The 25,993-nt window shown below is 34.9% G+C and overlaps 1 protein-coding gene, 1 long non-coding RNA gene and 1 other non-coding gene across 3 annotated transcripts; 1 reads left to right on the forward strand and 2 right to left on the reverse strand.

Annotated features, from left to right (window-relative positions):
• Positions 1-599: 599 nt before the first annotated feature.
• LOC130050194 (beta-1,4-galactosyltransferase 7-like) lies at positions 600-19,563 on the reverse strand. Its single transcript, XM_056149422.1, has 6 exons — positions 19,223-19,563; positions 13,296-13,701; positions 12,803-13,028; positions 11,935-12,018; positions 10,936-11,040; positions 600-4,992 (listed from the first exon to the last, which is right to left on the reverse strand). The coding sequence occupies exons 2-6, from the start codon at positions 13,616-13,618 to the stop codon at positions 4,798-4,800; spliced, it is 933 nt and encodes a 310-aa protein (XP_056005397.1). The 5' UTR covers positions 13,619-13,701; positions 19,223-19,563; the 3' UTR covers positions 600-4,797.
• Trnaf-aaa (transfer RNA phenylalanine (anticodon AAA)) lies at positions 9,365-9,437 on the reverse strand. Its single transcript has one exon. It is a non-coding gene; the product is annotated as a tRNA-Phe (tRNA).
• Positions 19,564-19,645: 82 nt separating the features above from the next.
• LOC130050195 (uncharacterized) lies at positions 19,646-22,322 on the forward strand. The gene is made up of 3 exons (XR_008798607.1): positions 19,646-19,837; positions 20,656-20,729; positions 21,855-22,322. It is a non-coding gene; the product is annotated as an uncharacterized LOC130050195 (long non-coding RNA).
• Positions 22,323-25,993: the final 3,671 nt, after the last annotated feature.

Here is a 25,993-nt window from a genome sequence, read left to right on the forward strand (position 1 = left end):
AGAGCTAGATGCCAACTGATGCCGACGCAAGATTGCAAACCTGATTAAATAGCCACCACACGATTGCTGTGATCGATCATGCAAGCCATCGCAGGTAGCCTCGATTGATCAGTTGTATGATCATCTACCACCTATCGTATGATGATTTTTCACCAAATTGCAGTATGCGATTGCAGGTGGAGATCATAGCTTACATTGCCAACAGTTCGAAACTTGCCATTAATTGCATGATTCAGGAAATGTGCGGTTCAGTGTGACTGAGGCTTTAAGGACAATCTGATTAAAATATAGATCTCTCAAACAGCACTATTTGAAAGATCTGTATTTTAATCAGATTGGCTTTGAGGAGTAGTTGCAACAACGGACATGTACAGCCCTAAAATGCTTTGGAATATGATTGCAACTTTGGCAATTATTTCTAAGTCTCGGTGAAAACTGTCCATATTTTAGGCAGTTTTACTTCTAAGGAATGAAAGTAATTTTACTCATTTTGTACAATATGAAGTAAGTTGGGGCAGTTTATGCATCATAAAACACACATTGTGACATCATTCAGAGTTGGAACAAAACCTTTTGGCGATTCATGAACACAAGAAATGTCATGTATATATATATATTTATTGCTAGATTTTATACATGATGCAAATGTCCTAAATTAAATAGTATAATATGTGTACAGATACAGTGAAACCTGTCTAATCTGACATATTGTGGGACAAAGTTAGTGACAGATTAGACAAGATGTGGGATTGCAAAGTGTAATAAAAAGAAAATACAGTGAAATGGAGTACATGCATGTTCATTATGTCTGTCAGATTGGACAATTTTAATTGTACTATCTAGTTCTGGGAGAACCTCTTCACATAATATCTAGAATTCTAATATTATAGATAAGTACATGTATCAAAAAATATCCATACAGAATGCAATATCGCAAACCAAATTATCAGTAACAAAATAGATATCACCAAGTGCACCAACTGTACAAAAAAATGAAGCTGGTGAAAAAATAATTATACTTGCAAAGAAAAGTGCTTTGAATCATCTGACAATGTCTTACCTTAAATATAACTTTTTGATTTGAACATATTTTATAAATAGTTACAAGTTCTAGCAACTTATAAAAATATCACTGTTATCATTAAGTGTCATCTTATGACAGGCATATAAAATACATATTTGAACTAAATATAGTCCGGCAAGATATTGCACAGTCCCTTATGAAAAAGAGCACCTGTAAACCAGTTCAATATTTGGCCCATGTGTCATACAATATTCGATTTACAGTTAACATGGTAATACATGAATAAAACTGGTTCCAGGGCCAACATTTGTCTCATTTTTATAATGAAAATACAGAGAAAAGTCAGATTAACATCAAAGTTAGCTCATTTCAAGATTCATGGTCCCTAAGCCGGAATTGTCCTGGAAAGAATGGTACCAAACTCCTACATATTTAGAATGGGATGCTGCATCTATTAGTATGGATGCCACATCCTTGCACCGTGATGATTTTGAAATGACCCTGGGTCTATAACTCGAGGGGGGTAACTTCGGGTTTTTTTTGGTAGGGGTGAGCAGCTGACAGTTTTGGGACCCCCCCTATTCATATATTGAAGATAGTGAAATTTATTACCTATTTATATATTACTGATGATAAATCGACCTTATTCACATATTTTTTAAGAGCAATATAAGGCTATTCAAATATCATTTAACCATCAGTAGGGGGTGATAGTCACAAAGTATTGATAGAATACAGATGTTGAGCTGTTAATTATTAAATGACAGATTAATAGGATTGAGGAAGCCAGTATAATTTTATCTGTTAAGATGTACACTAATTGATTTCACACAGCTTGCAGATTATTGAGATCATAAACCTATTTATATAAACAGATTAAAATACTGGCCTATATATATATGAAGTGTCATAAATTAGTTACCTAATCAAATATTGCAGCAGACAAAATAAGCACCTATTCCAGCGGCTCATCCCTACCTACCAATATATAGGAAGTTACCCCCCCCCCCCGAGGTCTATAAGTTTGAAAACGTTAAGTATGTGGTTATCCAGAATCTTGGTTTGTTCATAAGATTTTTAAATTTTACATTAGTTCCCATGTCAGTAGTCCCATTCTCTTAGAATCCTTTGTAATATAAATCTTGGTGTACTTTTTCCACACCCTGGCTTAGTTTTACAGGACTACAGTTGATACAATGCGACATGTTTCCTGCCGTGAATATTGTGTCTGTTATTTGGACAGGTGAGAAAGAGGACACACACCATTATTGTATGATGGAATAATTTTGTATTTTTTAATTGGCTGAGATCTAACAAACTATAAAAAAAAAAAAAAAAAAAAAAAAGAACATTATATTCACCTCCACATGCCTTTGATGTGAATATAACATTTGATTTTTCCAACATTGGACAAAAAATAAATTGGGGAATTTCCAAATTGGATACTTTGTTTTGATCGTCCCATGAAAACTTCCAGTCTCTAATATCTTTTCAACTAGGACTTGCATTCTAGCTGAACACAAAGATTGCCAAACAGGTATTATTTCATAAACTCTAGTAGCCAGTTCCTTGTTTGAAATTATTTAACCATATAATGAAAACAATTATTGACATCGTCTCAGTCAATATAACGATTTAGCTACCCTTGAAGTACACTAACTATTCACCTCGCTCTCTTGGCTTGGTGAATATTGTACTTCTTGGGTAGCTAAACTCATCAAATTGACCTAAACCAGAGCACCAAACTCTCGGGGTTAACCATTTATTCTTTTCTGGACACTACAGCCTACTCCACTTATAATGAAGTCACTTACATTGAACTATCTGTTATATTGAAGTAAAATAAATCTCCACTAGCAGTATTTATATGGTTCAACATTGGTTATACTGTAGATGTATTTAATTTTGTGTTGGATAAAATTTCACTATTTTTTGTGTCTTGTTTAGGTGAAAACAACAAAATTAAATTCAACATGAATTTTTAATTTCAGGAAATGTTTGATGTCAGAAATATCGGTCTCTGTTATTCGTTGTCTATTTACAGATAAGTTATATTGCCAGTATCATAATCATCACCATTGTTCGATGTACCTCCATTTTCAACTCGTTACAGAAACACACAGGTGCAAATAAAAAAGTTTAAAATGTTAAAATAAAAATGATTACTATCAAAACAGTACAGCTCATTTTCAGATAATAAGTATTGATATCAACACAACAGAGTGCAGGTAGATCTACTCAGCTCATGCAGACAGTGCGTCTGATATGCTGCTGAGACGAAACCCAACTGTGTGTCGCATTTGATGCCAATTCTAAGACGCTTGTAGATCCACCAGCACTATGTCCGTATCCACGCCCTTTTTGAAGTTCTTCAGGTGATCTGACACCTGGGCTGCATACCACATCATAAATTTATTTTAAAATTCGCAACATATAACTGTACGGTCATATGGAGGACATCCTTCCTTACAGCTGGGGATTGGGGGTTAAATATTGTTGGAATATGGATATTTTGCAGCAGGTCGGAGAAATTGAATATTCTTATCCTGATATGCAGGGCGAGGACACAAGCCTTGTATTTACCAGTATGTCCGATTTCTTAACGAATTTTATTGATGAACGGAATACAATATATAAACGGTTTCAACATTCTAATGGCTCGAGTACAGCAACCTTATCCACAGATCACCTACGTGTAGCAAGGATTTGTTTGTAAATAGATGTCTTTAGAACAGCATGCTTCATCGAACAAATGGTTTATAAATGCGTGGGTATCGTACCATTATTTAACAGTTTAAGCAAGTTAGAATTGCAGATAAGCAACATTCTTTATACTTCGTATGCATAATATGTAATTTTTAAGTGATCACAAACAACTCCAAAACCAACAAATTTTCCATCCCAACGAAATTAAATACATCTACAGTATTGAACACAAGATATAATGAACAATTCAAGTTAGTCACCTGAATTTCAATATATCTGGAGTACACCGTAATACGCAAGTTCTGAGATATCAACTCTTCAGCGCTTGGGTGGGTACAAGATATATACATATGTTATAGACTAGCTATGTAAGTAAGGATAAAAGTTATGAAAGCGTAAATTTTGCTTATATCAGCCGTTGATATACATTAAACTGACCATATGAAGAATAATAATTGTTTGAATTAGGCCATTAAATTAGATATGAATTTATTTTTTATTTCCTCTAAGTCTGCACGAGTGATACTTTAATCAAAGAAAGTTGGTGATTATCGATTTTTATTTGAGCTATTTTATTATCAAATAATCATAAACTCACTAAAATTGTGTGTCACAGCAGTTTGGGTGGTTGCATGATGTCTGATAATCGGCCATTAGGTAATATATGAAGGCAGCGATAAGCATTTGTACCCACCGCGTGTGGAAGAAAGTATGTTTTGCGTCTCACTGTGCATAAGAGTTCCACAAAGGGAAAGAACTAGTAGGCAACTTGGAAATTGCGTATTACACTTTATCAGTTACATGTACATGTAGTTTAAACAGTACACACCGCATGATAGCGTTCCAAGTACACACTGCATAATGGCGTTCAAAGAGACTGGTAATGCAGTGTGCTAGTAATGCTGGTCTAAGTTAGCACCTTACAATGTGACATCAAACCACAACTTTCATCTCCTCATGAGCACATACTCTTTCATCAAGCACAGTCTTTTGTATTCAGAGATACAAATCCCTTAGTTACGCAGAATGTACCCTATTTTAGTGTCCACTATGTTGGAGGCAGTAGTCTAAGGAATGAGTCCCTTGGCTTTGTACACTGTGTGGTACTCAGGCTTGAGACACCAGGGTGTGGCCTGAAGATCACAGTCCAGTAAAACGTTGATAATTTTGACAGGAGCTCCAGCAATGGTGATGTCTACTCGACTTTCTACAGTGTAACGCACATTACTGGCTCCTGTGTCTCTGTCCAAGCGACTCGTTTTCTGCAAACAATAGATAAAATAACAAGAAATGCATTTAAAATCCCTGCATATGACATTTGGTAATCTTTTTACCCGGAAATCAATAGGAATTGTCTACTAATCATGATCACTAGATATAGGCAGTACAACGATTGCTATCAGCGCTCCAAGTTGTGAGTAAAACGGTCGCATTTGCGACCAGAAAATCGCTTTTGCAAATTCTTTTACCATGGCGAGTAGAAATTTTGTAATTGGTGACTAGAAATTTTAAAATGGCAACCAGAAATATTTCTAGGTCGCCATTTCGTGACCTAATAGCAAATATGACTTTGAGCACTGGCTATATAATTATATACGAACGCTACATACAAAACTAGCTTTTTCCAGAGAGCTACAGTTCCGTCGCTATACACATACTAAAATGCCACATAACCTAACCAAATGACCTTTGACCTGAAATTAGGGGCCATGTACTGGTCATAACCAACATGCTAATGAAGTTCCATGACCATGTAACAATTTTCTTTAGGTTTTCAGTTGGCGTCTTTTGACCTAATAAAGAATAGGGGTCATCTGTCATCTACCAATCATAATCAATCTTTCTTGAAAGTTCGATGACTATTGGACAAAGGGGTCTCTAATAACTGTTATCAGTTGCATAATATACTGTCAACAACTGACTGATAAGTGCAAAGCAATATGTCTTTTATCAAGTGGAAAGGAGGAGGGGGGGGGGGGTGTAGTGTCTAAAATTGCTTGAGTTGCTTCTCTGAACTTTGAATGATTATACAAACATTTTCAATACAAAAGATATTTATTGATATCCAGGGGTTTATCAATGTTTTGGTTTTTTTTAACTCCCAGTAAAGGGTAGTTTTCCCTATTTGTTTTCCATTCACAGGTGAAATTTGCCCATGAATTGTAGAAACTCTTAATTGGAGAAATTCTCTATGTAAAATTGGATATGAATTCTAACAGAAATCTCTTATTAAAGGACACATCTCGTGTTTTTAAACTTTTTAATTTTTTCAGCAAAATTAATTCATTTCATGCCTAAAACTACTTCACATGTGTTTTAAAAGAAACAGTTTGCGTAGTTTTCGAGTTTGATTGCGATGAAATTCAAATCTTGCGATATGCATATTTTCTTCGATATTTTACGCGCCATTATCTGTGACGTCATATGCGACCTCGAGCGAGAAGATTTGAAAACATTTGTTAGCCATTTCATAAACAGATTAGATTTAATTGACAAACAAACAATTATCACATTAACGGCTTGTAAATAACACTGCATTGGGGTGTTGTGTGCCGTTTAAGGGTGTACTTGCTGTCAGTAGAGATGATTTGGACTGTGTTTTTTTTTCAATTTTCGAAGGAAGGTATGAGGGACAAGACGTGAATATTTTTTGTTGGCACAACGACTTTGCCATAAAAAAAAACCCAGTAGAATTTGTCCCTATACTTTTTCAAACAAGCTCTTGGACAAAGACGTATATAAACTGCGAGAAAATGGTTCTATCGAAGCTTCGCACTGTTACATATAGGCCTACCGCATATGCTTTCCGTTCTGCTCTCAAATTCAATACACACTCGCACCAACTGACCTTCACCTTGTAACACCAGAATTTTGCTAGCAGTGTCTACCAACTGGTAGTTTTAAAAAAGAAATTTAAAGATAAAAGATAATAGAACTTTCAATTATAAATAATAAAATATGATATTTCCCAACTTTGAATTGAATTATAATGCTTTCATTTTTTTTTTAAAGGAACGCGTACGTGTTTACAACAACAGCACGCCGCGCTCCCACTTCCTAAGTAACAATGTGTAGATAACAAAAAATAATGATTAATAAAATTGAGCTTGAATAATATAATTTAAAAGTATTGTGATTTTCACAATAACTTTGATCATTTTTATTATATTTTTTTTCCCGAAATGCACCCGTGACGGTAGGCCTAGTTGTCAATGCTACATGTACGTAATCGTATTATAATTTAGGCCTATCTAACTTCTCCAAAAATAAATTTAATAATAATTGCTCTGTTTATTTTAGAAAAGCAACAACGCTAATTACAGTTGTTTACAGAAATGGCATTACCAAATAGTGTTTAGACAGTGATCCCATGTAAACATTATTTACTCGCAAATTTATGCAGATTTCATACTCGCTTTCCTCGCTACATTTGGGTCGCTATTTGTATGCACTGGTGGCTAAAAGATATAAGACTCGGGAAATTTGTCAACATCGAAATAAATGTTATCCATGGTAAATAAATTAGGCCCCTAAAACCCGAGTTTTTAAAAATATCTAACACTACTATTACAACAAGTTGATCGACGAAGGTCGCATATGACGTCACTGTACCACGTGACTACCTATCTAATTAACTAGGCTTTTTGAAATCGGGGTTTAGATTTAAGTCCATATTGTGGCTAATTATCGCAATACTTCAGTGAACGAACTATTACAATTAATTTCTATAAGCATAAGGAAGACAAAATGCATATAATTCTGTATACTTTGAAAACACGAGATGTGTCCTTTAAGGTCTTCCGTAACAACGGAAGACCTTCTACTGATTGTGCTGGTTAAGATTATTCTTATTATTCTTTTTTTCTTCTTTCTTTTTCCTAGATGCTAACTTTGAAGCTTCATATCTCGCTCATTTCTGCATGGATTTTGCTCAAATTTTCAGGGTTTATAACCTTTACAAAACAATTTTAAAATCATGTACTACACTTCAGAAATTCCGTTCTGTTCACAAGTTATTCCCCTTTGATTGAAATTTTAGGGGCTTTGGTTTCCAGACAAAGGCTCCGAGACTGTATAAGCTTGAGCAGAAAATGCATTGAAAATGAAAAGTAGGAGCATTGTAGTTGTGCACATCGTTTTTGGTTTTTTGATTACAACGTTCGAATTGGTGGTTGACAGGGTTTAAAAATTAGGACGCCTAAAGGAGAAAAAACTTACACATATTTTCCTTTGTATCTTTTAAACTAAAAATATTTTGTTAAGACGTGTAGAACAAAAGTTGTGCAAAATGTTAAGAGCTTTCTTTTGATATCCCTAAAAAGGGGCTGGCTCCTTAAATTAGGGATCTGGGGATCTTCAAAGTTTTCGCTTTATAACTAAAAAACGGTAAATATTTCGATATGGCTTTCGCTGGAAAAGTTGTTCTTTAACATCTTATTGATCTCATAAACAATATTTTGCTCGAGTATTGTGTTATATATGAGTAAAAAGCTTGACCCGCAAACAGGTAACTGTATCATTAGGTAGGTGAAGGGGGGAAATATGCGAATAACTTAAATAAACTTGCTTTAATTGATAAATCTGACTTCATGAAATGCTAATATTCTTTTAAAATAAGGTTTTAACGTGATCTATGGTTCCTTTTAAAATCATCTATCGACAACTTTCTTTTTTTTATTATTTGGTAGCTTTAATATAAACAATCGTTCCAAAGAAAAAAAGAGGAAAATGTTCTCTCTTCTACGTTTGTTATTAAAACAACGATATATTTAATTGAAGAAACAAACCTTCAAGCATAGAATAACTCAGTCATTAACTACACACATCTTACATACACCGCGGGGTTTGTTTTTGTTTACAATTACGTAACCGCCTCGAGGAACCATCGCATTTGAACCATGGCATGTACACAAAGTAAACATTGTCGTCCTAACTATAACACAGAATGTTTCGTTTTTTATCATATTGGATTTTTTGAATAATTCAGTCTTTCCGGGGATGTAAATACTTGCGTATACATTGATTCAGAACTCCTGGTCCAAATTATGTAACTTCGGCACGTGCCCCTGGCGTGAAATTCATACGCGACTTCTGTGCGCACTGTGTACATAATATACCTACATGTATTTACGCAGATAGATATTAAAGTTTAATAAAATATTCAAGATTTGAGAGCAATTTATTTGATTTGTATGTATAAATAATTCAAACTCGATGAATTATTCTCTTCAGTCTGAATATTATGCTATCATAATTTTGTTGTATGATAAAATATTGGTAACAGCAATAAACCTTTATTGTATGTCCTGAGCCATAAATTTCATAAATTTTAAATAGTAATTTTTTCTTCATTATTGGGACTGAAAAGTTAAATGCTGAAAGAATTTAATCCCACACACGCGCGCCTCAAAAGACTGATTCGTGGAATGAGATCATACACGCATGTACTTGAGTAATATAAATTTATTAAACACCTAATGATAACAATTTATAGTACACCTTTATTCAAAGTTCAAGGTTTTTATATCACACAGCTCCTACGGAAGACCTCTCGTTGCTTTGAAACGAGCTTTGCTCTAGTTAAATATTCTACAATTAGTATTACTATTGTAACAGGAAGGGAGAAAATGCAACGGACCAAACCGGGATTCGAACCCGGGCCCCCTGAATTTTTAGTCAGGTGCTCTACCAACTGAGCTATCTGGCCACCGGCGATCAAACCCGGCTGACCGCTACATTCCTCCCTCCTCAAATGTCTTCACACTTGAAGACATCAACCCAGGACCTTAATCTCCTGGCAGGCATTTTAACCTGTCAGTTCCACGGCACCAAATGTAACAGGAAGGGAGAAAATGCAACGGACCAGACCGGGATTTGAACCCGGGCCCCCTGAATTTCTAGTCTGGTACTCTACCAACTGAGCTATCTGGCCACCACCGATTGAATCCGGCTTAACGCTACATTATTATTATCAAAGTCCAACAATATGAATAATAATCAGTGATCAGTCATCTATACACTTGTTCTGAGTTTTAATCTGATAAGGGTTGCCCCCCCCCCCTCTTCCCCTTTGGAGCTCATTGGACATGTACATCCTCATGTAAAATTTCAGCTTTTCTGGTTCTTGAGAAAAAGATTTTTAAAGATTTTCCCTACACATGTATATTTGCATGTAAAACTTTGATCCGCTATTTTACAAACTTGAATCTGCACTATGTCAATTGGTTGGAATTGGCCCAGTGGTTCTGGAGATTAATTGATTATATATTGTTTCAAAGGACTGAAACACGATTTTCCTCAAAATTTTCTTTCTCACTTTTAATGGTCAAAATCTGTCTAATGTGTTTAAAAGATTTCACATAAAAATTAAGGTTATAAATTATCACAGAAGCTCAATTTAGAGAGTTTATAATTTGTTTTGTAAACAAAGATAAGATTGTGGTATGTTATTGTTTACAAACTTTTCTAAAGAAATGGATTTCGATCTAAATTTATCATATCTTTCACATTTCAAGCATTTTTTGGGGTACAAAGTGTTATCTAAAAGTAAAAATTTGTAACTATGCAAAATTAAGATGCTTTATATTACAAAATCAATATTTCACTTGTTTGTTTGTATACATAAAATGACTTGAGTCTTTGTTTACATAACACAGATTTAAGGTTAAAATATTGCTTTTATTGTTGCATTCAGAAGGTCAAAATTTTGGCTGTCAACATTAAATGAGTTATATTTTCAATGTTTGACATCAAAAATGAAAAATATTTTTATCAAAAATCGTGAACCAGTCCCTTTAACGTCCCTCTCGAGAATATTTCAATATGGAGACATCACCATTGCTGGTGAAGGGCTGCAAAATTTTATGCTCAGTGCTTATGGCCTTTAAGCAGGGAGGGATCTTTATTATGCCACACCTGCTGTGACAAGAGACCTCAGTTTTTGCGGTCTCATCCGAAGGAAGCATAGGAGTTATTGCCCTTGACAACATTTTTGTATCAGATAATTGATTATTCATAAAAAATATATACTTTTTCAATATCAAATTGTTCACCAGATGTTTTATAATACCAAGTGAATAAAATTCCTCCTAAAGATATATTTCTATCATGCACAAATTTTAATATTTTGCAAAAACCTATGACATCACACAAGGGCAAAGTTACTTTAAGAATTAAATTACGAATTTTGTGAAACCTAAACACACCTGTGTCTGTCCAAAATATCTATAGTTATCTCTTGGTCGCTTCTTGCGGTTGTGGATATGTCGAAATGTTTGGTTACCTGTGGTGATCCCCACTGGTCTCTCAATCTGCCAATACAATAATTACTCAGTCAGTAGAGAGGTGTTCATGACAAAGGCATAAGGAATACCACTTTTACTTACCTGTAATACATAATGAACCCATGAAATGTAGATTTATAGTACCACATTTGCTTACCTGTATATACATGATATTTACTTTCACTGAATCTTTTCTCTTACATTCCTTTTGAAATTGACATTGCTTTCATCATACAATGAATGCATGTTTGTTGCATACTAGTTCGACCCACTTATTTAGTACCAAATATGGAGCGTCATCAAGGTAAAAGGGTGCATTGGCTGTTCTGTTTAACGTAACGAATGGGTAAACCATATATTTTAGTACTTCATCTGGTTTATATTTCTAAACAAGACGTGTTTGTGAAACACAAATGCCCCCGATAATGGCCAATTCCAAAGATGGCCAATGTCACAAGGACAAATATCTTGGTACCAGTAGAAAGATCTTGTCACAAGAAATGCTCATGTGCAATATGAAAGCTCTGATATTTACCATTCAGAAGTTATGACCAATGTCAATTTTTTAAAAAGTAGGTCAAACTCCAAGGTCACAGGGTCAAACATGTTGGTACCCATGAAAAGGTCTTGTCACAAGGAGTACTCATGTGAAATATCAAATCTCTAGCGCTTACTGTTCAAAAGTTATTAGCAAGGTTAAAGTTTCAGACAGAACTACAGAATGTCAGAATTACAGAATGACAGACAGCACAAAAAAACAATATGCCCCCTGATCTTCGATCTCGGGAGGGGGGGGGGGGGATAAAAATACATCAAAATATAAATGTGGGTAAGCGGGTTATGTAAACTTTTCTGCAATGCTAGCTACCTTATCACCCAATGAAACAACAAAGAAAGCATTTATTGTTTAAATGAAGTCACCTGGAGTGCCTGATGTCGCATCCTGACATACAATTCATCATCTTCTCGTCCCCAGCCCCAATATCGATTAGACATTCCATTAGTCTAAAAATAAAACAATTACAAAGTATTACCGATTACATCATTCCATTGGTTTAAAACTGAAACAATTACATAGCGGTTAAACATTCCATTGGTCTAAATAATGAAATAATTACACATCAATTAGACATTCCATTAGTCTAAATAATGAAATAATTACATATCAATTAGACATTCCATTGGTCTTAAACAAAAGACAGAATTACATATATGGATTAGACATTTCATTGCTATGACAATGGTTTTTTGACACTTTCTCTAATATCGGAGAGTATTAATAAGATAATAGTTCTAACTGAAGAAAGATTTCCCTCTAATAAAGTATAACTTGAGAAGCAAAATTATTCCTATACCTGGTATGAACACTGTGGGAACACGAACACCGAGTTTAATGTTCGTAGCCTTCTAGAGAAATTCCAGGCTTTTTTTCTCACCATGGGGAACAAGGTTTGTTTAGCCTAACCCTAATAGTACTCTTTTTATCCTACCAAGTTTGATGATCCCAGCCTTACAGTGTACAAGAACCATTTTTAACTGACCCACAAGGTGCTGATAGATGAATAGGCAGAAAAACAGGCAGCTGTACTGTGACGTACCGGCACATAATATGACCTAACTGCAATAATGCAGCTCTCTCTGAATTTTTTTATTCTGACAGTTTTGCCCCCCACCCCCTAAAAAGAAAATCAGAGAGGGTTACATTATTCAACGCAGCTAAATATGACCTGTCTACAATGGGTGTATAGAAAATCAATGTGAATTTTTTCAAAACATTGTCTGCTCTTACACTGACAAAGGCATCCCTTGTCAAAAGCAGAATCCCACCCACAAACTTGGAATAGTGGTATAGGGGGTGAAGTTCTGGGGAGGCTACATGATACACTCCTGTCTGAGGGTAAGGATAGGTGATGGCTGGATTCACTGGTATCAGATCCACATCATGCATGGCAATGTAATCACAGTCCTTCTGACTTTCCAGGAACCCAATATTGATCAGGGAAGCTCTGTTAAACCTAATACAAAAGCCATTTTCTGGATTAAGTCAAAGTTGTATAAATTTTATACTATGTATTTTCTATCCTCATATTTATCTGTCTATGAATATTTTTTAAACAGGACCACAATGTAAACAAGTCATTTGATACTTTAAATTGTGCAATCCTGTCTAAATAAAAGAATTTATCATCATTATCATATCTCAAGGTCAAAAATAAATGATGATAAGCTGCACCATTTTATACCTGTAAATAAAGACTGGCAATCGGTTGTCGAGAACATACCTGTAATTATCCACTTGATTAATCACATAGATCTGATGTGCTGTTCCTTGTTTGTTCAAAAAATTATGCATGTATGGCACAAACTCCAACAATTCTTCAAATCTGTCTCTGAAAGGAACCAAGATAGCTATCTTATGGCCATGGGACGCAGTTGCTGAACTTGGTTTTTCTGTTATAACATTTCCTTCATGCTTGAGTGGCTGATCAGTAACTCTCTGTAGTCTAACCATGAGGGAGATCATAAACAGGAAACACACCAACAAACCCAAAGCAAATATTCTGGTTCTCTTTTTGAGGACCAAACAACGGATCCATGCTGGCATCTGTATTGTGATTCAGTTAAATCAGTCTCATGAAGGAAATGCCTTTTGTTAGACATTAAATATCTTGGTCAACCAAAGTCTACCTACAAAGGAAATAGAGGAATAATCACCATCCTTTTGTTTTATTATAAATATACCTTCTGATTAGGACAATTTTTAAATATGCATGATATATCTGTACATTACATTCGTATGAAAGGGTAAAAGATTCAATAGGAGATGAAATAATTTGAAAATATGTGGCTGGACCAGAATCAAACCTGGAAGCACGTACTGCATTGTTCGTCAGGTGATAGACTATTGAGCTATCCAGGTTCTAAATGCCATCTTATTAAATTGTGCAACCTGCAGATTATCAAGAAACTTTCAGAATTCTCTCATAAATTCCAGAAGTATCTCAGGTAGTTCAATGTGTAACAGGAGCATTGCAGTGAATGCCTCCCAAATAGTTTAGAGAAAAAAATTCAGATAAAGACCCTCCATCTCTGATCTAGTGTGAAATGAAGGTATTGGAGCAGGAAGTTGTGATTCATGTGACAAATCACACAGACTAACAGTCACACCCACTGCTTTTTATACTTGTATATACAGGGGTTTTCTTACCATTTTCACACTGGGTCCAGTGCTTGTAAAATTGGGAAAATTAATGCATAAAATGTTCAAATTCCATTTTCCATAGTTTTTAAAAAATTTTTAGGGATCATCTTTAAAGAAAAAAATTAAGAGTTATGGTACATAACAGTCACCTATAATATGTATATGTGCTTCAACCAAGGAATGTTGTGAACATATGATAGTAACTTAAGCTCACCAACATACCAAATATCAAAGGCCTATGTCAAAAGACAAAAAAGTTATGGTCTGAATTTTAAAAAATGCCCTCAAAATTCTATTATTTGACCTTTACATTAAAGGTCAAGGTCATAAAAAAAAGCATGTGACACATTATCTTATCATAGTATACACACATACCAAATATCAGAGGCCTATATATAATGAAGTCAACTCGCATACGTCTTACCGCGCACAAAATTTTAATGTGAAAATAATTTTACTAATAAAAATTATTTTAGTTAACTTGATATGTAAATTAGTTTCATATTAAAATAAAGTCTTACAATGTGAGACAGCTTAGGAAATACAGATGATTTTTGAAGTAATTATAGCTAATGAACAATTGTTATGAAGCTAATATGTTCCGGTCTGTCTCTTGAGGTGTCAGGATTTTTAATGATAAGATTGCTACACGTAGCCATGTCCCTCACCACGCAAAAAAAGTTGAAGCACATAAGTCTCATAACTCCTGTAAAATTTGTCAAATCAAAATGATGGTGCAATATGATCAACTACATAATATGGTGACTAACAATCCTACACAATTTGAACAAATCCATAGAGTAGTTTTGGAGGAGTTGCGTCCACAAAGTGTTACTATAGAGTAGCATGTACAAATTCAACAAAGTCCCATAACTCCTGTCAAATTTGTGGAATCAAAATGATGGTGCAATATAATCAACTACATGTGCCATTATGGTGACTAATAATACTACAAAATTTGAACAAAATCCGTTTAGCGGTTTCGGAGGAGTTGTGTCCACAAAGTGGTGGGTGAGGGACAATAATTCATGTGTGTGATGTTAAAGTTAGTGCTAGACATGTACACTCACTCACAGAACTAGAAAAATTAGTCTAACACACTCTCACTCTCCCGGGCATTCCAATAATAGTAACCACTATCAAAGGGAATTAATTCTCACACGATGAATGAATAAATGAATGAACGCAAGTCAACTTGTCAAAAATCGCTAAAACGCATCAAAAATACATATGGCCGAGATGCAGTTTGGAAAATTATGCACGCTTGCATTCACGAAGAAAAAACATTTAATATAGTTTATAAGTATGAAGCTTTGAATGGCCGCAATAGGTATTTAGTGTAATAATGACCTTGACCATTGGCCTTTGGATTTCAAAAGCAACATGAATCTTGAATGTCATCAAGTACATGTATAAAAGTTAAAGGCAAGCTCAAATCTACAGTATATAGTGAAAAAGAGACCTTGACCTTTGGACCTCAAAATAAATAGGAACCTTCCTCTTTTGGATGTGATCATGTTATGCAAGTTTCACAAAAATGCCCCTAGTAGTATGAAAGTTAGAGACTGGACAAGCTCAAATCTCTGGGCTTGAAATTAGCGAGAAATACTCGCAAAATGCGAGTACATTTGAAAAATAGCTAGTAAAAATAGTGGACACTCGAAAATCTTCGCGAGTGGTGATTGACAAACTATGATTGTATCGCATCCGTTTTATACGGTGATGCGCTATTCGCTTTTCTTAAACCTGCACTCTGAATCATACAAACGCTTACATGAACGACCGATTTCAACAACCGTTTCTATCCAGATTTGTCTTTTACGATTTTTTAAGAAACTCGGAGCCAAACAAATGCTTTAGCCCTCGGACATCGCATTATGATGAAAAATACAGACATATTCACCTATAGGGATGATTAAATTGAATTCCAAGTATTAGGCTTCTGTTATTCATTTATCTAAAAAAAAAATCAGAGTCTATGTTTTACCAAGTCTTCCGGTAGTTATTTTTTATCAGAATCATGAGAATGTACTATCTATTTATTGTCATATTGAGGTCGGGTTGTAGTGATGACACGAGTGCACTGCTCATCGCATAGACGATTATTAAAAACGTTCATGGGGCTCATGATCGTGCATCTTATAAAACCATGAGTCCCGGATTCGCTTTGAAAAATCACTAGTGACAACCCCGATGTGGCATGAAATTAGAAGACTGGATCTAGACCTGCAGTAAACAGGTTGTGGATTAGAGGTGCGATAATCAAGAGACCTAAACATTGTCCCATATGACTTACATAACTTAGTGTCTTGTCCAAACAATGCCTGTTGACCCACTAGGTTCAGTAATGAATAATGATGGGGAAAATCATTGATTAACAAAAACATATGAAAAAAAAAGCACTGCTTCATTATTTTTATTTTAGCTTGTAGGTTTTCATTTTAGCCTGTGGATTTTTTACCCACAGGCTAAAATTAGCCTGTGGTAGAAAAAGCTAATTTCGACCCCTGAAATCTATGGCATTTAGTGACAAAGTGACCTTGACCTTTGGACCTCAAAATAAATAGGAACCTTCCTCTTTTGGATGTAAGTCTCACAAAGATGCACCAAAAAGTATGAAAGTTAGAGACCGGTCAAGCTAATTGTGGACGCCCATCCTTCGCCAATTTAAGAGCCGAGACTTGCTACGCAACTCGGCTAAAAATACAAATTAAATATCAATTATGATAAATAGTGATGAAATGATTTTCGCCGACAATCAATTGTTTTTTGGCTCATCGATTCTGATTATGGATTCCATTTTTCATAATCGATTGTCGCCCAAACCCAAAACAAATAAATCGACTATGTACACATCAATTGATACCTTTGAAAAGGGAGAAGGCTTCCAATATCATCATGGATATTGAAATCAACTCAACAATCATAACGTTGATAACTAATCCGAGATTCCTCTGACTCTTATCCCCGCTTTTATATTGTGACATGTGCGGGAGTCAGAGCGGACTCCATAATGAAAAGTGGGAATTCAGCGACACCAGCCAGTGTCAAAGCTTTGCCTACTGTTTAGAACAGTATTTCACAGATCTAGATGGGATTCACTTATTGGATGAGTATTCATCAGGTTAATCATGACTACTTTGACGCTGATTGGAATTTTGGATATTTGTGTGCTGACATGTGCAAAGAACTCAAATGGCGAGGGGGCAACCAAAGTCTCAGTGATGCTTCATTTGTTAGTGTTAGAGTTTTTTACAGGGCAATAGCATCAAATTAATCATGATTAGCTTGTAGAATAATCATCCAATAACCGAATCCTCACGTCTTGGATGGTAAATCCACGAAATAACGTTGTAAAAGGTTGGCAATTAAGTGACACCAGCTGGTGTTGGTGAATTCCCACTTTACAATATGGAGTCTGCTCTAACTCTCCTCCGCACATGTCACGATATACAAGTGTTAGAGTTAGAGGAGTATCAAATTAGTTGATAACTTATATATATCCCTATCCATGGCATTTTTAACCCAAGTCGGACGTCTGGAAACTTTTGGGTTTCTTAAAACTAAAACCAATCTGGATAACATGGCTAGAAAAAATCCAACCCATTTCGTTCCTCGTTAATAGGCTAATAGATGTGCGTATGCTGCACATATCCATAAAACTAAGAAGAAATAACCCCAAAAATAATCAGCATTTATTAACTACATGTAAATTATACCGATTATATTATAGGATTAAACATTCTTTTTGAAGAATTTATCGATGTGTAAACTCCGGACATTTTACTCACAAACTGAATGAAAGTGCGAAGCACTTTTATGTTAAGTTTGTGAGTAAAATGTCCGGAGTTTACACATCGATAAATTCTTCAAAAAGAATGTTTGATTCTTATAATTCCAATTCATTCACTTTATCAACAATTGCAAAAATTTGAATAGTTTCCCTGCACTATGTTATTTGTTTTCAGGCGTGTATGAATACATCACGTTTTCGGATTTATTGATGTATTTTTGTCCAATCAAAACAATTGTAATAAATAACATTGGAATTATTGATCATTGATCGATAGAGTTCTTCCGATATTGACAATAAATTTTTTACGATTATTCAACACTAATGATAATGAATAAATTATATCCAGTGACACTAATGCCAATATTTTTGCTTCGCCCTCAAACACAGTCACGCCACAAGACATATCATTTCCCACATTCAATGAGTAGGCAGACCAAAGCTAGGACGCTTTGACAGACCTCTCTCTCTTCACATGTTAGGTGCTAACTTTGGGATATTTTTTCCTGTTATAAATCTAGATACTAAATAAATAACAGATTGGGAACACTTCCCCTATAGCGAGATATTCTCGCTAAAACGCGATTATCCCTCTCTAGCGAGAGTAAATATATCCCGTACAACAGAGAAAAACGCCCGTGGAATACATCTCTTCGTGTTTCACGTGAAAAGAAGAAAAAGTGCTAAAATGTCTGATACTTCTGCAAATATATTAATCAAAACAAAAACACTCACGATGTGTATTGGATTTCAGACTGCTTCTCTCTTTCGCCGCAACTTTGATATGAAATTTCTTGACTATGTTGTCAATTTCATAGAGATAATTTGCTTCATGTTGAGTGTGTGTCGCACTTATTCAGCGTTGCACGGGATTTGCCATTATTTTCAATAAAGACGCCAAAACACCTGTTTATGGTAATGTTTATTTCTCGCTAAAGAGGGATTTATAATCGCGTTTTAGCGAGAATATCTCGCTATAGGGGAAGTGTTCCCAACCTGAATAATGGCGTAATGCCAATACTTTTTGCTTCGACCTAAAGCACGGTCACGCCGTAAGACATATTATATATATTGCATCATACTGTACATATTCTCCAGTTTCCATTTTTTAGGGGAACAGATGATAGGACAAGTTGCCAAACAAACCCTATGTCGACACACCTATTCTACATTCATGTCTGATATAAAATTATACTAGTTTCTTCCCTGATTACCGGAGGTTGAAAAGAATACGGTACTCCAATGTCAAGCTTAGACAGAAAATCTAACGGGTCTGCAAAATATTCACAAAGACTACATTTATAAAGTTTTTCATCTTATGAATTTACAAACTATACGGGAAACTTTTGCTGCACGCTAAGTTCATATGTTCTCGGACACGCATTTTATTTCCGAAACAGCGTAATTTATTATTTATCAAACACTTTTTATCCAATCTGACAAGAATGACCCATATCTCTTTATGTCAATTTGTCTAAATTGTCGTTTAACGTATAGCTGTCACGAGACAACTAAAACGATAACATACTTTTTGTGACCTCATCAATGATAATTAAAAAAAATAAAAAATAAACGATTGAAGGACTTTGAACCGCTCACGTGGGTCGTCTTTATTCATTGGTTAGAATATGTAGGTCATGTATACGTTTTGCGTGGATTATGCCTTCGGAAATAACTTTCGGATCGGGATTTTATCTAGAAACGAACATGGATCTAGAGGTTAACGAAGGCAAGTTAATCGTGATCCAAAACATGATTAGCATAAACGTGAAAATAGACGGTACAATTTACAAACTGAAATAGGGAGTTATCTTTGATTCTCGCACTGGGTAAGTCTCTTGTGTGCTTTGTCTATTTCATTCATGCAGGCCCGCTCTGTATACCCTCGTAGAGTACCGTCCTGTCAAATTCAATGTTTTTGCTATCAACTAAGGACACATGGCTACTAACAAAGCATTTTTACCCCGAGTCAGATTGTGTCTTGTTTTGAAATTTTACCCACATAGCCTTCACCCAATGGTTATTCCAGTTCACTTCTCAAAAGAAAATATTATGATTAATAATTTTAACAGCTTTGTTTAAATCTTGAATATATCATAATATTTAATTTGATTTAAAATTCACCCCCCCCCCCCCAAACTCTCCATATTTTCAGGCTATTATGAATAAGGAATGTAGGTATGACAGTTTCTGGCTGGGTTGTGTAATAATGCACGTTATACTAACACTCATTTCCGCCCAAGTACATGAAGTTCATTGAGAACACGTAAGCCGGGGAAAGAGTACGATGGCGTAACAACTAACATATTTCAAGCTTGATTTATAGATTTGTTGTGGGCCTATATTTATAAACGCATCTTCGCGAAATAAATGATTGATTTGATTTCATCTTTTTATCTTAGAATATTTTATGTAACTTTTTCAAAGAGGTTTGTTTGAAAGTACAATTTCTTTTAAAATATTGCAATGAAGTATGCTCTTACTATAGACTGAACAATGTAAAATCAAGGTGGAGTGATCAGTTTTTGTTGTTGTTGATTTTTTTTTTTACAATTTTGTACCCATTTATAAATATGATATGAAATTACCACTGATTGCCTATACTTTGAACACCTTTAGTTCTTTGAAAACCCACTTTACATTGTAGAAACAGTTTACAAGTATATCCTACAATATGGTCAAAGACATCTGTAAGGAATGCAGGAACGGCGTCCATGCGTGGTATGTAAAAAAAATTTATAATTTTTTTTTAAAATCGAGTTTCAGTTTCAGTTTCTTTATTTCCGTGAGCCATATGGCTCATTCAGGATATATATATATACACAGGCAGTACAGTAGATATAAAGATATAATACATACAGGAACAGTATATGGAGAGTACATAAACTTACATAACGTTATACACTTAATGTCATTGCAAAAATTTAAAGTTATATATAAACACAATATATATATATATATATATATATATATATATATATATTACAGGTATTCATTACCAATTACACTGATTCATAATATGTACTGTATCAGGTATATGTACGTTTGCTGTGTTTACCTGAGAATTTCTATTATTTAATCAAACAACAATTTTTAATTGGTCATTAATAAATTAAAGACGTTTTTGAAGGATTTTTAAAATTTTTGTTTAAAATTTTCCATTGATTTTTCAAGTAAAGAATTCTAAGATTTGTAATTTAATGGAAAAATAAAGGTGGTTTGATTGGAAAATCTGTTGTTTTCTTTAGCAATATCAAAACATTTACAAATAGTTTGGGGTATCCTATTTACAACAAGTTTGGGGTGTCGTATACAGTGGCGGATTTAAGGGGGGGGGGGGGGTGCGCAGCCGGCGCCCCCCCCCCCCCCTAAAATTTTCAAATTTAAGGTAAATCGTGGTATCTTGTTTAGAAAAATGTACTTAACGATAAAAGAAGCAATAATTTCGTCCACTCCCAGAGAAATAAATAACAAAATCTTTTGATTTCTTGAAATACTATATTGTGAGAACTTTAATTTTTTCCAAAAACCCTTAAAATTTGCGTTATTTTTATTAATTTCACCTTATAAAAAATTATAGAAAATAGTACAAATGACTAAATAGGAGACATATTTCAAGCTCAATAAAACCTGTAAAATCCAGGAGCTTCCGGGGGCTTTGCCCCCTGGGCCCCCACCAGGGTTTGCCCTGGACCTACTGGGGGCCTCAAGGCGGCCCCCAGACCCCTGTCTCATAAAGTAGCGGCCCCCGTAACCGCAATTCCTGGATCCGCCCCTGGTATATCCTGAAGAAGGACGTAGGAGGGGAAATAACTGTTGACTGAACTTGTCTTCTTTTTTTTTCAGTGGCAGTGAGCCAAAAGGAAACGGTCAGTACCGGCCACCCCCACCCTGTCACCACGGTCACAATAGAGAGGACACGGTAGCCGCACCCAACACGGACAAAAAAGTTAATACGTGGGGCTCATTTAAAAACAAGGACAATTTCGTAGAACTCCATTTCCGGTGAACCATATGTACTGCCTGTACACATTTTTTTTTTACAGTTACCATGTAACTGTTTTGATTGTTACGTTGTAAAATGATCGCGAATGTGTCATAAATGCTATTTACGGGTATTTATTTCTGCAATGTAGTTTGTGTATATTGTAAAGTACAAAGATTTGTACCAGTTCATTTTCACATATGTGTAGACTAAGCGTATTATATACATATAGGAATGTTTGGTCTCCGGTACAATTTGTATTTTAGAAAGTGTTCATTGCCTGTTGAAAGGCGTTAAATCAAACAAAAAATAAATATCAATCAAACTGCCTGAAATTGTATATTTAACTACAGCGTATTGACCATCTTGAATAAGATAGAAAATTATAAAATCTCCAGAACGGTACACTGAAAATTCTTGTGGTTTTCGTGTATTTTTTGTTTTTGTTTGTTTGATTTTAATTAAACTACGAGGGTTGTTCCAAAAAATCGTAGATAATGTTAATAACCCATTCATTCGTTAGGAAAAATAGTTCTTTTGTTATCTACTAAAAGCATCATTTTGTGATATTTATTTTGTACATAGTTCCATTGTATCTCTTTTCATAGCGACAATAGAACACAGATAAAAACATGTTCATAGTTGTCGGCGCACAAACTTCATCTTCATCCACGACGTCCTTCACCTTCAGAATTTCGCGATCGTTATTTTTTTGCCTTCCCATCTTCGAATCTGATAAGTCTTTCCCTCCACAAATCTCTTTTGCCAATTAAACGCTAGTGCCCTGCTTATATTCCGGTGATCTGGTGTGCTTTTCATCTCCCATTTTGTTTGAGTTTAAGTCAAACCACGTTCTACACAATATTTTATGATTTCTCGGTGCGCCAAGAATGCCGTTTACGTCGCCATAGTACGCAAATTTCATTACAGGTACACTGTATATGTACGTTTAAAAATGATGCCGCGTGTCTTCTCTGTCGTGTGTGATGTCCTGAAAATATTTGATGTCAAAAATATCTTCTTATTGTTGTACGAGCGCCAACAATGCTTACAGATGAATCTTTTTTTATTCAGTGACATCTCTATTGTTTTTTTTACTTATCTCAAATTTTTGTTTAGAATAAGTAAAAGTTTTCTCGTGTACAAAATCTTTTGGATTTGTGACAACCCTCGTATACTATAAAATTTATTTATTTTACGATCATTAAAGGACATACGCTATGTTTCTGACTTTTTTTTTCATCTCTTCGACACGAAGAGTTCTTGTATGATTTCCGGGTTTGAATTGTAGTGATATTGCCGTACTTTGTATATCGTCCTGAGTAACTCAGCCCAGTAGTTCGATCACTTAACTAGTAATGCAAGGTGCACCAATGATTCTTGTCTCCTTTGCTACAGTAATGGTAATTTATAAATACAACTTTCTGTAATACGTAAGAGAGTACTTTACATTTTTACCGCGATCTGGAATTTAGAACAATCTAGGTCACAGGTATCGAACAAGTACAAGTATTACACAACAATCTCAAAATCTGCTAACTGGGTGTCTTCTCACTTAGCTAAAATTCTGAAATATGTACAGGTGACTGGTTTTAGCTTGACGGGAATGGTGCACAGGTAAGGGTGTCAAAGAACAACGGAAAATAATTACAGATAACCTATATTCTGTTTTATAGGGTCACAATTGAGTAGTAAAATTCCATTTCAAAAGAAAGAAAGATTTGAGATTAATTCTTTATTATGCCCCCGAGATCGAAGATCGGGGGGCATATTGTTTTTGTCCTGTCTGTCACTCTGTCTGAAACTTTAACCTTGCTAATAACATTTTTGACCCCGTGACCTTGACCTTGGAGTTTGACCTACTTTTTGAAAACTTTAACCTTGCTAATAACTTTTGAACAGTAAGTGATAGAGCTTTGATATTTCACACGAGTATTCCTTGTGACAAGACCTTTCCGTGGGTACGAACGTTTTTGACCCCTTGACCTTGGAGTTTGACAACTTTAACCTTGCTGATAACTTTTGAACAATAAGTGATAGAGCTTTGATATTTCACATGAGTATTTCTTGTGACAATACCTTTCCGTGGGTATTGAACCTTTTGACATTTGACGTACTTTTAATTTTTTTTTTTTTTTACATTGGTCATAACTTCTAAATGGTAAATATTAGAGCTTTCATATTGTACATAAGCATTTCTTTTCACAAGATCTTTCTACTGGTACCAAGATATTTGCCCTTGTGACCTTGGCCATCTTCGGAATTGGCCATTATCGGGGGCATTTGTGTTTCACAAACACATCTTGTTTTTATACATGAAACACATTTAGAAAATTTAAGGAACATATCAGTCTAATAAGGAAACACATAAAGAAATGCATATACATAAAAAGGAACACATGTCTAAATGAATGAGATGAGATGCGGCATCTGCATAGTCCATCACTTGGATTTCGCCCCGGCGAAATCATTCCTTAAAGGACACATCGCATGTTTTTAAACTTTTTAATTTTTTCAGCAAAATTAATTCATTTCATGCCTAAAACTTCTTTACATGTGTTTTAAATGAAACAGTTTGCGTAGTTTTCGAGTTTGAAAGCGATGAAATTCAAATCTTGCTTTATGCATATTTTCTTCGATATTTTACGCGCCATTATCTGTGACGTCATATGCGACCTCGAGCGAGAAGATTTGAAAACAGTTGTTAGCCATTTCATAAACAGATTAGATTTAATTGACAAACAAACAATTATCACATTAACGGCTTGTAAATAACACTGCATTAGGGTGTTTTGTGCCGTTTAAGGGTGTACTTGCTATCTATAGAGAGGATTTGGACTGTGGTTTTTTTTTTCAATTTTCGAAGGAAGGTATGAGGGACGAGCCGTGGATATTTTTTGTCGGCACAACGACTTTGCCTTAAACACCCCCAGTAGAATTTGTCACTGTACTTTTTGAAACAAGCACTTGGACAAAGACGTAGATGAACTGCGAGAAAATGGTTCTATCGAAGCTACGCACTATTACATATAGGCCTACGGCATATGCTTTCCGTTCTGCTCTCAAATTCAATACACACTCGCACCAACTGACCTTCACCTTGTAACAACATGCATGTATAGTCAGAACTTTGCTAGCAGTGTCTACCAACTGGTGATTTTAAAAAAGAAATTTAAAGATAAAAGATAATTGAACTTTCAATTATAAATAATAAAATATGATATTTCCCAACTTTGAATTGAATTATAATGCTTTCATTTTTTTTTTTAAGGAACGCGTACGTGTTTACAACAACAGCACGCCGCGCTCCATGCACTTCCTAAGTAACAACGTGAAGAAACAAAAAATAATGATTAATAAAATTGCTTGAATAAAATAATTTAAAAGTATTGTGATTTTCACAATAAGTTTCATCATTTTTATTATTATTTTTTTCTTTCGAAATGCACCCCTGACAGTAGGCCTAGTTGTCAATGATACATAATCGTATCATAATTTAGGCCTATCTAACTTCTCCAAAAATAAATTTAATAATAATTGCACTGTTTATTTTAGAAAAGCAACGCTAATTACAGTTGTTTAAGAAATGGCATTACCAAATAGTGTTTATACAGTGATCCCATGTACATGTATACATTATTTACTCGCAAATTTATGCAGATATACTCGCTTTCCTCGCTACATTTGGGTCGCTATTGGTATGCACTGGTGGCTAAAAGATATAAGACTCGGGAAATTTGTCAACATCGAAATAAATGTTATCCATGGTAGATAAATTAGGCCCCTAAAACCCGAGTTTTTGAAATATCTAACACTACTTTTACAACAAGTTGATCGACGAAGGTCGCATATGACGTCAATGTACCACGTGACTACCTATCTAATTAACTAGGCTTTTTGAAATCGGGACTTAGATTTAAGTCCGTATTGTGGCTAATTATCGCAATACTTCAGCGAACGAACTATTACAATTAATTTCTATAAGCATAAGGAAGACGAA

The sequence above is a fragment of the Ostrea edulis genome, chromosome 9 (assembly GCF_947568905.1).
Source record: "Ostrea edulis chromosome 9, xbOstEdul1.1, whole genome shotgun sequence".
NCBI classification, from domain to species: Eukaryota; Metazoa; Mollusca; class Bivalvia; order Ostreida; family Ostreidae; genus Ostrea; species Ostrea edulis.